This window comes from Crinia signifera, unplaced genomic scaffold (genome assembly GCF_055691185.1).
Source record: "Crinia signifera unplaced genomic scaffold, ASM5569118v1 HAP2_SCAFFOLD_620, whole genome shotgun sequence".
Classification (NCBI taxonomy): Eukaryota; Metazoa; Chordata; class Amphibia; order Anura; family Myobatrachidae; genus Crinia; species Crinia signifera.
The window spans coordinates 1-14,334 of record NW_028142515.1 but is presented as its reverse complement, the minus strand read 5'-3'; the positions used below and the strand labels follow the sequence as shown (position 1 = coordinate 14,334).

At 47.1% G+C, this 14,334-nt stretch overlaps 1 protein-coding gene across 4 annotated transcripts; it reads right to left on the bottom strand.

Moving 5' to 3' along the window:
• Positions 1 to 874: 874 nt before the first annotated feature.
• LOC146055847 (thioredoxin domain-containing protein 11-like) lies at positions 875 to 8,183 on the bottom strand. Of its 4 annotated transcripts, none has more exons than XR_014468978.1 (3): positions 7,871 to 8,183; positions 3,086 to 3,692; positions 875 to 2,007 (listed from the first exon to the last, which is right to left on the bottom strand). XR_014468978.1 is itself a non-coding variant. In XM_083168320.1 (2 exons), exons 1-2 carry the CDS (start codon positions 8,017 to 8,019, stop codon positions 1,467 to 1,469), a joined length of 690 nt encoding a protein of 229 aa, XP_083024446.1. In that variant the 5' UTR covers positions 8,020 to 8,183; the 3' UTR covers positions 875 to 1,466. The 4 variants fall into 4 exon arrangements, 1 of the variants encoding a protein (XP_083024446.1); XR_014468979.1 differs by lacking the exon at positions 7,871 to 8,183 and adding an exon at positions 7,770 to 7,852; XR_014468980.1 differs by lacking the exons at positions 3,086 to 3,692; positions 7,871 to 8,183 and adding an exon at positions 7,770 to 7,852.
• Positions 8,184 to 14,334: the final 6,151 nt, after the last annotated feature.

Genomic DNA, 14,334 nt, shown 5'->3' with positions numbered 1-14,334 from the left:
TACGCAGTGCTGCCGCGTTGTCCCTAGGCTGACTACGCTAGGCAGCAGTTGGGCTACGCTGACCATGTAGCTTAGCCTACGCTGAAAACGTAGAGTAGCCTGCCGCCGTGAAACTACACAAGTACCCAGAAAATTCCTTTCTCTGTATGCTTTAACCATGTTTTAAGTAGGTGACAGGAATGGGGGCTTCTCAGATATCTAAATGTAGCCCTAGTAGTCAGGAAGTGACTCCATCACAACACTACAATAAAATACATTGGAACCAGACCTGGGTTACACATGTAAATTCTCTAGGCCTGTTTCAAATGTTTCTGGGGAAATAGGGGAAAAAAGTGTCTGGAACAAACCATGATGCCATGCAAGGAGAGCAAATGCAATTATATTTTTACTGTGAAGGGTAAGCACTGGCTGCTTTTGGATGTAGCCCACAAATGTTAGCATTATTTTTTCATTGTAATAAAAATTTTGGTTTGGACACACCCCACTGAAATCTAATGCGCACATGTTACAACTGCCCCAGCTGCGCTGCACTGTATTACACTCAGTGGTGGAACACGAGCGGTAAGTCCAGGTGCAAGAATATGCTTTGGGCCCTCTCCTGTTGATAATATGGACACTATTCTGGTTCACTCGCAAAGGCAAATTCCTTCTCAAATGGACAAAACCATGCGTACTGCAGTTGGGGCAGATGTAACTTGTGCAGAAAGAGTTAGAGTTGGGTACTTCAAAGTGAGATCTATATTGCAGTGTAAAAATAATGCAGCCAGTATTTTCCCTGCCCATTTTGAGACCAAATTTGTACTGAGATCAGATCTGAATAAGCACCATAGTTTAGCGCACAATGGTATTAATGACATTTTTCTGGGACTTAATGGACTTTTGTGCATTTATTTATTAAATTGCATAAGAAGTGGATATTACAGTTTGTTGAGATATATTTGAGATTTCAACTCTAGTCTTTAATACCTTATCTCATGTCCTGCTTTCAGGATTTCAGCCTGTGGGAACCGGGGGATAATTACTGACAAAGCAAAATAGATTACCTGTGCATCATTATTATAGAAATGCAGAAAACATGATCTGTTGGGGTTATTTAAGAACTGAATTTAAAAAAATGCAGATTATTGCAGATTATTCAGACAATTTGTCTAACTATTTTCAAAATGTACAATAAAAAAAAAACAAGAATTAAACCTCAGGCAACATGGATTTAATTAATTTCAGAGAAGTCATCAAACTTCTGCCAGAACAAACGCAGACAAAAAATCTGGAATAGAACTTGTTCTTAGAAACTAGGCTGTTACAAAAATAGAAGTTTTAATTCCTGACCCCCAAGGAAATAAAGACCTTAATTTACAGTTTGAAAATCTGTATAAATAATTTTTGAAATATTTCTGCTAAAAAAAAAAATATCAGTCTGTTTTATTTTCTTTATTATACTCTGTGCTGGAGCTATCAGATTGTCCTTAAGAAACATCAGTGCTTGGCCGGATTCCATCCTCGTGGTTATCAAACCTTTCTGTCTCTGCATTAGTTTTGTGTTTGGCTTCCAGTGCTACCATAAGAAACTTAAGTAGTGCATTTTCTGCCAGAAGACTTTCAGAAGCCGCTACCAGCTCCTTCATCTTGTCCGCCATCGTGCCCACCTCCCTAGTTTTTTGCTCACACAGAGCTTGTAACTGTTCCGTGTGATCCTCCAAGGCTCTGTTGTGTTGTTCTAGGGTCCGTTTTTGGACTTTAAGGTCTTGTGTATCTTTCCTCACTTTCGAAATCCGTTCTGCCAGCTGATCCTGGGCATTGTGTAATACTGTAATTTCAGCCCTCAGTCTTTGGATTTCTCGCTCCAGATAAGTGACTTGATCTTCTTTGTATTGCAGATAGTGCATTGGGCAGGAGGCAGGAGGATCAGCTGCAGCAGAAGGCAGGGTGGCATATTTTAGAAAAAACTTCAGAAGGTTTGGAACAGTGATTTGCTGATCTTCAGGATACACTACACTGTGGTCTTTCCTGCAAACACATAAGTAATAAGTGGAGGGTTGGCATTAGAGTACTTGTACTTATATATGTCATCTGCGAACTATCCCAGCAGACTTCCAAAACCTTGTTCGTTCAATAGACAGAAACAGCATCAGGAAAGGAAATGCATGCAATCGCAGTCATATGAACATTAGAATAAGCAAGAAAGAAGCACATTTTGTTTCCCCCAGCACACTCAATGATATCAGTAACAATATTTAAATCTACATGATAATGTAATTCAGAGATCTTGGTTACATATGTATGCAAAAATTTGGAAAGCCCCCAAGTCAATTGACAAGGCATCTTAGAGTATTGCAATATCTATTTGCAGGGTGCAGCATCCCAAAATCAAATCAAAATCGAACAGTGTTTAAGCTGGATCCGATCTCGAAGCGCAGCCCCACGATCGAAAGTAGAAATAAACTTGGCAGGCAACTGCGTGTGTGGCCGGAAACGGCATGTGCGGCCGCCAAACAGCGAGGCTCGTGGCTAAATGCAGCGGCGTCCCTGCTTTAGCCACGAACCTCGCTGTTTGGGGGAATCCTTGCGGCCATCTGACATTGGCCGGCACTGGGGTTAAACGACAAGGGTCATTGTTTTCGGTGAGCCCTGCCGTTTAACCCCCTCACCGGCCGCATTGAATACTGCCCATTAACTCTTACTGCCTGCTATATTGGAGGCACAAGTACACTTTGAGATTGATGTTTGTCTGTTGAAAGCATCCTGTAAGGAATTCAGTTATTTATATTTTTTACAGCAGCATATCTTTTAAGTTACTGTAGTGCGCATTCCACCAGGGTAAGCGCTGAAAAAAAATGAAAGTAAAACAAGGAAAACGTTGCTGGTGAAATCAGAATGCGATACTGGGGATTGTATCCAACATATAGAACAAAGAGTGTACACAATAATACACAATTATAGTGGCAAAACTTTCAGGCCAGGGGGAGGCGTGGCCACGGCAGGGCACGAGTGAGAGCGTGTGCTTGAATCTCCCTGTGCCATGAACTAAGGAGCCCTCTCCTACGCACATCCACATGTTGGAATAAAGGAAAAATAAGACTGTTACCAGTGGGAGCCTGTGGTCGTGGTGACCCCCGGTGGAGGTGTGCGGTGCGTCGGCCCCCTGCTCCGGCGGTGCAGTGTGCCTGCGGTGGAGACTGGCGAGAGGGCGTTTTGATGCAGCGAGGAGAGAGAGGCGCTGCTGCACGGAGAGATAGGATCCGCATCATCGGCGGCGACATCCCCGAGTTTCCCGGCGCCAGAGAGTGACGCGCTGTGAGAGAGCGGACCCGTGGGCGGCGTGCACAGCACAGTAACACGGCAGCCTGAGACACCCGCCGCAGAGAAAGGGGGAACGAGGTGTGGTGGCGGCGGAGCAAGCTGTTTTTGCACCCCAGGCTCCAGTTCCTGCGGTGCTCATTGTTCCCTGGTAGCCCCAAGACAGTGCAAAGCATTTTGGGCAGCGCAGTTTGTGAGGCGAATGGATGCTCGCTGGCCTACAGAGTCTGCTGGAACCTAGGCTGTATGCTGCTGTATGCTGTAATCCAGGAGAAATCAATCTGCCAACGGTGATAAAGGTACTTGAATTGCACTTTCTTGCACCAATCAATAAATACCAGCACCAATATATTGAGGACTAAGCATTGAAGGTTGGCTGTGAATGGTCCTGGCCCCTATTGGATAATAGGGAATAAAACTGGTTAGAATATCTGCAGTATAACCAGAATTCTCAAAAGAAAGTTATCACACACCAATAATAATGGGGAAATCCAGCCAAAACACAGCTGCTGCACGTTTAGAAAAATTTGCCAGGCATCAGACTAGCAACAGCTCCCAGGCCAGCACACCGCACACCACTCCAGTGAAGGAGAATAAAAATCCACAATCTCAAGAAGTCACTTTACAACAACTGCTAGAGGCCATTAACTCTAGTGAGACCCGTATGGTGGAGCAAACCAATAAAATACAAAGTGATCTAATGCTGTTGAGAGATGACGTACGCAAGATCAGAGACCGAGTGGCTGAAGTGGAGAGTAGAGTATCGGCTGTAGAAGATACAGTAGCGCCACTTCAGAGCCAGGTCAAAAAAATGACAGGCCAAATGCAGGACATGCAGCGCAAAATGGTCGACATTGAGGGGCGGCTTAGGCGTAATAATTTACGCTTTATTGGTTTTGAAGAAGGAGTAGAAAGAAATACTCCAGAAAAATTTATTGAAGAGTGGGTGGTACAAGCCCTGGGCAGCAAGTCACTCACGGAACAGTTTATAGGGGGATAGGTGATAGAGGATAGGGGAAAGGTGATAGGGGATAGAGGATAGGGGATAGGGGATAGATGATAGGGGATAGGAGATAGGTGATAGAGGATAGGTGATAGGGGATAGAGGATAGGTGATAGAGGATAGGTGATAGACGATAGGGGATAGGTGATAGGGGATAGGGGATAGGAGATAGGGGATAGGTGATAGGGGATAGATGATAGGGGATAGGAGATAGGTGATAGAGGATAGGGGATAGGAGATAAGGGATAGGTGATAGAGGATAGGGGATAGGTGATAGAGGATAGAGGATAGGGGATAGAGGATAGGGGATAGAGGATAGGGGATAGGTGATAGAGGATAGGTGATAGGGGATAGGTGATAGAGGATAGGGGATAGGTGATAGGGGATAGGTGATAGGGGATAGGTGATAGGTGATAGAGGATAGGTGATAGGGGATAGGTGATAGGGGATAGGTGATAGATGATAGGGGATAGGTGATAGAGGATAGGTGATAGGGGATAGGTGATAGGGGATAGGTGATAGAGGATAGGTGATAGAGGATAGGTGATAGAGGATAGGGGATAGAGGATAGGGGATAGGTGATAGAGGATAGGTGATAGAGGATAGGGGATAGAGGATAGGGGATAGGTGATAGGTGATAGGGGATAGAGGATAGGGGATAGGTGATAGGGGATAGGTGATAGGGGATAGGTGATAGAGGATAGGTGATAGGTGATAGAGGATAGGTGATAGAGGATAGGGGATAGGGGATAGGAGATAGGGGATAGATGATAGGGGATAGGTGATAGGTGATAGAGGATAGGGGATAGGTGATAGGGATAGGTGATAGGGGATAGAGGATAGGGGATAGGTGATAGGGGATAGGTGATAGATGATAGGGGATAGGTGATAGGTGATAGATGATAGGGGATAGGTGATAGGTGATAGAGGATAGGTGATAGGGGATAGGTGATAGAGGATAGGTGATAGGGGATAGGTGATAGGTGATAAAGCATAGGTGATAGGGGATAGGTGATAGGGGATAGGTGATAGATGATAGGGGATAGGTGATAGATGATAGGGGATAGGGGATAGGTGATAGGGGATAGGTGATAGGGGATAGATGATAGGGGATAGGAGATAGGTGATAGGTGATAGATAATAGGGGATAGGGGATAGAGGATAGGTGATAGGGGATAGGTGATAGATGATAGGGGATAGGTGATAGGTGATAGAGGATAGGGGATAGGTGATAGGGGATAAGTGATAGGGGATAGGTGATAGGGGATAGGTGATAGGGGATAGATGATAGGGGATAGATGATAGGGATAGGTGATAGGGGATAGGTGATAGGGATAGGTGATAGGGGATAGGTGATAGAGGATAGGGGATAGGTGATAAAGCATAGGTGATAGGCGATAGGTGATAGATGATAGGGGATAGGTGATAGATGATAGGGGATAGGGGATAGGTGATAGGGGATAGGTGCTAGGTGATAGAGGATAGGTGATAGGGGATAGGTGATAGGGGATAGATGATAGGGGATAGGTGATAGGGGATAGGAGATAGGTGATAGGGGATAGGTGATGGAGGATAGGGGATAGGGGAAAGGTGATAGGGGATAGAGGATAGGGGATAGGGGATAGATGAAAGGGATAGGAGATAGGTGATAGAGGATAGGGGATAGGTGATAGGGGATAGGTGATAGATGATAGGGGATAGAGGATAGGTGATAGATGATAGGTGATAGATGATAGGGGATAGGTGATAGGGGATAGGTGATAGGGGATAGGTGATAAAGGATAGGTGATAGGGGATAGGTGATAGATGATAGGGGATAGGGGATAGGTGATAGATGATAGGGGATAGGAGATAGGTGATAGAGGATAGGGGATAGGAGATAAGGGATAGGTGATGAGGATAGGGGATAGGTGATAGGTGATAGGGGATAGGGGATAGGTGATAGATGATAGGGGATAGGAGATAGGTGATAGAGGATAGGGGATAGGAGATAGGGATAGGTGATAGAGGATAGGGGATAGGTGATAGGGGATAGGTGATAGGGGATAGATGATAGGGGATAGGTGATAGGGGATAGGTGATGGGGGATAGGTGATAGGGGATAGAGGATAGGTGATAGGGGATAGGTGATAGATGATAGGGGATAGGTGATAGGGGATAGGTGATAGAGGATAGGTGATAGGGGATAGGTGATAGAGGATAGGGGATAGGTGATAGAGGATAGGGGATAGGTGATAGGGGATAGGTGATAGGGGATAGGTGATAGAGGATAGGTGATAGATGATAGGGATAGGTGATAGGGGATAGGTGATAGATGATAGGGGATAGGAGATAGGTGATAGGGGATAGGTGATAGGGGATAGAGGATAGGTGATAGGGGATAGAGGATAGGAGATAGGGGATAGAGGATAGGTGATTGGGGATAGGTGATAGAGGATAGGGGATAGGTGATAGGGGATAGAGGATAGGTGATAGGGGATAGAGGATAGGTGATAGAGGATAGGGGATAGGTGATAGGGGATAGAGGATAGGAGATAGGGGATAGAGGATAGGGGATAGGTGATAGAGGATAGGGGATAGGTGGATAGATGATAGGGGATAGGTGATAGGTGATAGGGGATAGGAGATAGGTGATAGGGGATAGGTGATAGAGGATAGGGGATAGAGGATAGGTGATAGGGGATAGGTGATAATGGATAGAGGATAGGGGATAGGTGATAGGGGATAGGTGATAGGGGATAGAGGATAGGGGATAGGTGATAGAGGATAGGTGATAGGGGATAGGTGATAGGGGATAGAGGATAGGGGATAGGTGATAGAGGATAGGGGATAGGTGATAGGGGATAGGTGATAGGGGATAGGGGATAGGTGATAGGGGATAGGTGATAGAGGATAGGTGATAGAGGATAGGTGATAGGGGATAGGTGATAGGGGATAGGTGATAGGGGATAGGTGATAGGGGATTGGCCGGACTATGTGCTTCCGCGATCACGGCGGATATCACTGCGCAGACTGGGTCTTTACACCCTCCATCGATAGTGTATAAATATTCACGGACGACCATCGATGTTTTTATATATCGATGGTCATACATTTTCTTTGATTGATTGGCCTGTAAGCCAATAAAAATGCGGTGGCGGTGCTTCGCGGGTGCCGGGGGTGGAGCTATGCTCCGTGTCCCGACACCTTGGGGAAAAAGCAAAAACGAAACTATTTGTTTTAAGCTTGACATCGATGGTGGGAAACCATCTGGTTCTCCCACATCGATGGCAAAACTATTCGACATCGGCCATAAACCATCGATGGTTTATAATCATCGATGGTCGATGGCCATCTGCTGTGCTACCGCTGGGGGTGGGTAGCAGGGGCTGTCCTTTGCTGCTGGGCAGGTGGAAGCAGCTGTTCTAGTGTTACTGGGGGTGCAAGCTACTCCGCTGCTGCTACTCATCACTTGTTCAAGTACACTCACACTGTGCTCGGCCCGCGCACCACACCCACGTCAGTAAGCCCCGCACCTAAGCGCTAGGGGAGGCGCGTCCCTCGCGGCTGTTGCTTGACGTCATCACTCACCTTTTTGTCACGTGACAACGAGTAGACGGTTGGGCTGAGAGATGCGCGAGCGAGGACGGTTGGGCTGAGAGCTGCGCTGGAGGCGGCTGTGTGAAGTTGTCCCATCTTTCCCCCTTCATGAAGAATATACAGCCATAGACTGCCAGCATATTGCCCAGCACGGTGACGGAGAGGAGGCAGAGGTAGCAGGTACCCCCACTGATACTGCAGTGCTACCGAGGGGTTGTGGTGGGCGGGCGCTGCCAAATAGGAGAGAGAGGTAGAGCTGTCCCCAGTGTCGCGGCTATTGGTGGAGGGCTGGCCCCGGGGCAGGTTAGACTAGCCCCCCCCCCCCCCCCCCTGATCACAGTGCATAGCTCCCAACATTGCATGTTAAAATTGGTCGTGAAAAGAGGAGGGGCTAAATGGGAAATGGGCGGGGCATCGGTAAAGGGGCATGGTCTATTGCCACGACCACCTGTTTTTTATCATTTTGGGGGGCATTCCCAAAACTTTCATAGTGACTAGGCAAGCCCCAAACTCTCTCCCTGACAAATTTTTTAGGGATGGCCATCGATGGTTGCCATCGATGTCAATTGTGCAACTGGTCATGGATAGTGTTAACATATGCAATGAATGACCATCGGTATTTTTAACTATCGATGGTCATCCATTGTGTTTCACTGATTGGCTGGTGGGCCAATCAAAACACAAGGGCGGGGCTTTGCTCCATGCCCCAGCACTTTGAAACAAACAACAACAAAAAAAGCAAACCATCTGGTTCTCCCCCATCGATGGCAAAAGTATTTGACATCAGCCATAAACCATCAATGATTTTGAAATCATCCATGGTCAATGGCCATCCCTACTCCCCAGTGGCGTAACAAGATACATGTGGGCCACATAGCAAAGTTTGTAAGTGCCCCTATTTAGCACCTAATGCTGAAAAGTGTATACAGCACATGATACTTTGACAGGTAAAGTGGGCCCCTCTCAGCTCTGGGCCCCATAGCAGCTGCACCCCCTGCACCTAGGGTTACCACCTAGTCCCTTTAATTCCGGACACATGTTAATTACACAGGTTCTGTGGCAGTTTAAAATCAGGTGAAGTGGAGTCTTGAAGTCAGCCAGCCACAGAACCTGTGTAATTAATATGTGTCCGGAATTAAAGGGACTAGGTGGTAACCCTACCTGCACCTATGGTAGTTACACCCTTGCTACTCCCTGTTCTTCTGCCTGTAGTGAAGAGATGCTGAGCACAGGTGCAAGGCATCTCTTCAGCGATCACCAATATGATCTCCTGCTCCACCCCAACTGCGGGTCAGCCTCCAATAGAGGGACAGTACTGATGTATTTGGGTCTGGAGACTGTTTGCAATCGATGTGCAGGATTGCGGTCGGGCCGGGACACATGCAGAGAGAGATCTGCAACAAGGCTGAGTTCGGTGTCAGAGGGCTGAGTTGGGGGTGGGGCTATCCGAGTATTCGGGACACTTATCAAATCCCCTCCCTTAAATATAGTGAAAGTGTAATCCCTGAGTATAATTGATAGCCCATTTTAGCCAAAATTGTACATTGGCTGAACCCTCCGCTAGGACCAGCCATCAATGGGAGGAGATGTTTTCCAGGCTGATCCCTCCTGTCAACCATGACCAGCTTTTTCTGACCTTTTTCTGACCTGTATATTATTACACACACACACTCACAGGTAATCAGTTCTGATATATCGCTGCTGCAAAAGCAGTCACAAATGACGGCAGCAAATACGATTGATATTATGTGCAGCAGGTTCAATCTCCAATTTCTGTGCTCGATCCACAGAATTGGGTGAAATCTCCCAAAATCGCATAAGTGTATGTGTTTTTAACTCAGGACACCCTCATCCCAAGGGACCTTAATGAGTAAAACACAGTGAATATTGTTTTGAAAAAAATGGATAATTTTTTGCCTTTATTCTCCCCATTTAACTTTCCTTTTTACTTGTATTCTGTGGTGTTTTATTTCCTATTTTTTCATTAGGTTCACTTCATACTGTAACATGTTTTTTTTTTTTTTTTTGTGTGTGTGACCGCGCTCTGATTGGTAAGCTTCTCCAATATAAAAAGGTACTTCAAGGGTTTGGTGCTAGGAGCGCTAAAAATAATAAAGGGGGTATGTGATATGACTGGTCCAGGCGGGAGAGGAGGTTGAAAATAAATAAAAAATAATAAAAATAAAATAACTAAAAATAAAATAATATAATAAAAATAAAGATAAATAAATAATAAAATGAAAGTAAAAAATAAATAAAAGAGAATAAATTGAGAAAATTAATAACATGTATACTGTATGTACATGAATTATTTATATGTATTTTAGGGGCCTATTTATGAAGGATTGGGTGGAATATTACCGCCCAGGATCGCATTGTAAAATGTAATCCTATTGCCAGAATGGGATTGTTAACACTATGTGCTGCTGAATTTAGAATAATGCTTGGTGAACCTAACTTAACTGTTAATTGGGATACATTTGAATGGCTGGCGGTTGGGAATGCGGGCGGCCAGAACACTGATGCCGGCATACCAAATGAGTAATCCTGACGGGGGCCAAGTTAGTATACCTACCCTCCTTCTGCGCCCCCCCCCCCATTTATCCCTCCCTGCAGTGTAACCCCACTGCTTAAACCTAGGGATGGCCATCAGTGCATATGCCATCGATGGTTGCCATCGATGGTGATTCTGCACCCATCCATTGATATCTGTAAACTATTTGATAGATAACCATCGATAGGTATAGCTATCGATGGTCATCCATTATATATGACTGAGTGGCCTGTGGGCCAATCAGAACTCGGGGTGGGACTTCCGGGTGTCGTGGGGGGGGGTTTGCTATACTCCGTGTACTGGCACCTTGAAAGGAAAAAATGGAAATATCGGTGCTCCTTTGCCATCGATGTAGGGAAACCTTCTGGTTCTCCCACATCGATGTCAAAAGTTCTCAACATCGGCCATAAAGCATTAGACTGTGGGGTAGGTTTAGGTAGGGATGGCCATTGACCATCAATGATTTGAAATCATCGGTGGTCAATGGCCATCCCTACCTAAACCTACCCCACGGTCTAATCCCCACTGCCTAGGTATTATGGAATTTTGATGTTTTACTACCATGCACCAAATCTAATTTGATTCAGACAAGCCCATGGAGTGCTGTCTGCTGATCTCTAAATGCTTTCGGTGATTGTTAATTGTGTATATTTTCCTGTGGAAGGCACCGCGGCATAAAACCTACAAACCTTTATCTGGAGTGCCAATCATCTCACTGCTGATATATATATATATATATATATATATATATATAGATAGTTAGATAGATCTATAGATCTATCTATATATAGATAGATAGATCTATCTACTGTATATATATATATATATATATATATTCTTTTTTTTTTTTCTTCTTTTGGACAGGCAAATGGGATGAATGAGCTTACACTTGCAAAGAGACACCCTCCACCTCCCACCGCATAACAGAATTATGTGTCATTCAGTGTGGCGTAATGTCATTTTTGTCTTATACTGTGTGTCATAATGTGAATTTTGACGCATACCGTGTGGCATAATGTGAATTTTGTCCCATGCCATGTGGCATAATGTACATTTTGGCATATACTGTGTGGCATAATGTGATTTTTGGCTTATACCTTGTGTCATAATGTGAATTTTGGCTCATACCGTGTGGCAAAATGTGAATTTAGGCTCTTACCGTGTGGCATAGTATAAAGTTTGGCTTCTACCTTGTGACATAATGTGAATTTTGGCTCATACTGTGTGTCATAATGTAAACTTAGGCATATACTGTGTGGTATAATGTGATTTTTGTGAAGAGGGTTTTGGGAGGGTAAGAGGGGTTTGGTGAAGGGGGGTGGAGGATGCAAGGTGAGATATGGTTGGTGTAGGGTGATAGGGGTTTGGTGAAGGGGGGCTGAGGATGCAAGGTGAGAGGGGGTTGATGCAGGGGGGCGTGGGAGGCAGGGTGAGAGAAGACACAGGGTATAGAGTGGGTTGGTGTAGGGTGTAAGGGGGTTGGTAAAGGGGGAATAGATTGCAGGGTTAGAGGGGGTTGGTGAAGGGGGGTGGCGGATGCAGGGTAAGAGAGGGTTGGTGCAGGGTGAGAGGACACAGGATGAACAAAGACACAGGTTGAGATTGGGTTGGTGTAGGGTGAGAGGGGGTAAGTAAAGGGGGGTGGAGGACATAGGGTGAGAGGGTGTTGGTGCAGGGGGGGGGGGCAGATGATGTAGGGTGAGATGTGGTTGGTGCAGGATGAGAGGGGTTTGGTGCAGGGGGGCAGAGTATGCAGGGTGAGAGTGTGTTGGTAAAGGGGCTGGAGGATGCAGGGTGTGAGAGGGTTGGTGCAGGGTGAGAGGACACAGGATGAGGGAAGACTCAGAGTGAGAGGGGGTTTATGCAGGGTGGCAGAGGATGCAAGGAGAGAGGGGGTTGGCACAGGGCCAGAAGAGGTTTGTGCAGGGATAGAAGATGCAGGGTGATATGGGAAACAGGGTGACGGGTTGGTGCAGGGAGGCGGAGGATGCAGGGTGAGAAAGGGTTGGTGCAGAGCAATAGGGGTTTGGTGAAGGGGGGCTGAGGATGCAAGGTGAGAGGGGGTTGATGCAGGGGGGCGTGGGAGGCAGGGTGAGAGAAGACACAGGGTATAGAGTGGGTTGGTGTAGGGTGTGAGGGGGTTGGTAAAGGGGGAATAGATTGCAGGGTTAGAGGGGGTTGGTGAAGGGGGGTGGCGGATGCAGGGTAAGAGAGGGTTGGTGCAGGGTGAGAGGACACAGGATGAACAAAGACACAGGTTGAGATTGGGTTGGTGTAGGGTGAGAGGGGGTTGGTGCAGGGTGAGAGGGGGTAAGTGAAGGGGGGCGGAGGACATAGGGTGAGAGGGGGTTGGTGCAGGGGGGACAGATGATGTAGGGTGAGATGTGGTTGGTGCAGGGTGAGAGGGGTTTGGTGCAGGGGGGCAGAGTATGCAGGGTGAGAGAGTGTTGGGGCAGGGTGAGAGGGGGTTGGTGAAGGGGCTGGAGGATGCAGGGTGTGAGAGGGTTGCTGCAGGGTGAGAGGACACAGGATGAGGGAAGACTCAGAGTGAGAGGGGGTTTATGCAGGGTGGCAGAGGATGCAACGAGTGAGGGGGTTAGCACAGGGCGAGAAGGGGTTTGTGCAGGGAGAGAAGATGCAGGGTGATATGGGAAATAGGGTGAGAGGGGTTTGTGCAGGGAGGCGGAGGATGCAGGATGTGAAAGGGTTGGTGCAGGGCAATAGGGGTTTGGTGAAGGGGGGGCTGAGGATGCAAGGTAAGAGGTGGTTGATGCAGGGGGGCATGGGATTAAGGGTGAGAGGACACAGGGAAAGGGAAGACCCAGTGTGAAAGGGTGTCGGGGCAGGGTGAGGGAAGATGCAGGGTAAAAGGGGATTGATGAAGAGGGTGGAGGACGCAGGGTGAAAGGGAGTTGGTGCAGGGGGGGGGGGTGGAGATTATGCACTGTGATTGAGGGTTGGTGCAGGGTGAGAAGGATTTCGTGAAGGGGGGTGAAGGATGCAGGGTGATAGGGGTTTGGTGCAGGGGGCCGTGGGATGTAGGGTTAGAGGGGGTTGGTGCATGGTGAGCAGACACGGGGTGATGGAAGACACAGGGTGAGAGTGGGTTGGTGTAGGGTGAGCAGGGATTGGTGCAGGGTGAGAGGGATTGGTGCAGGTGGGCTTGGAATGCAGGGTTAGAGAGGGTTGGTACAGGGTGAGAGGACACAGGGTGAGATTGGGGTGGTGTAGGGTGAGAAGGGGTTTGTACAGGGTGAGAGCGGGTTGGTGCAGAGGGGCAGAGGATGCAGGGTGAGAGGGTTGGTGCAGGGTGAGAGAGGTTTGTTGAAGGGGTATAGGATGCAGGGTGAAAGGGGGTTGGGTTCTAGGGGATAGGTGATAGGTGATAGGGGATAGGTGATAGATGATAGATGATAGGGGATAGGGGATAGGTGATAGAGGATAGGGGATAGGTGATAGGGGATAGGGGATAGATGATAGGGGATAGGTGATAGGGGATAGGTGATAGGGGATAGAGGATAGGGGATAGGTGATAGGTGATAGAGGATAGGGGATAGGTGATAGGGGATAGGTGATAGATGATAGGGGATAGGGGATAGGTGATAGAGGATAGGTGATAGGGGATAGGTGATAGAGGATAGGTGATAGATGATAGGGGATAGGTGATAGATGATAGGGGATAGGTGATAGATGATAGGGGATAGGTGATAGATGATAGGTGATAGGTGATAGAGGATAGGGGATAGGTGATAGGGGATAGGTGATAGGGGATAGGTGATAGGGGATAGGGGACAGGGGATAGAGGATAGGTGATAGATGATAGGGGATAGGTGATAGATGATAGGGGATAGGTGATAGAGGATAGGGGATAGGTGATAGATGATAGGGGATAGGTGATAGA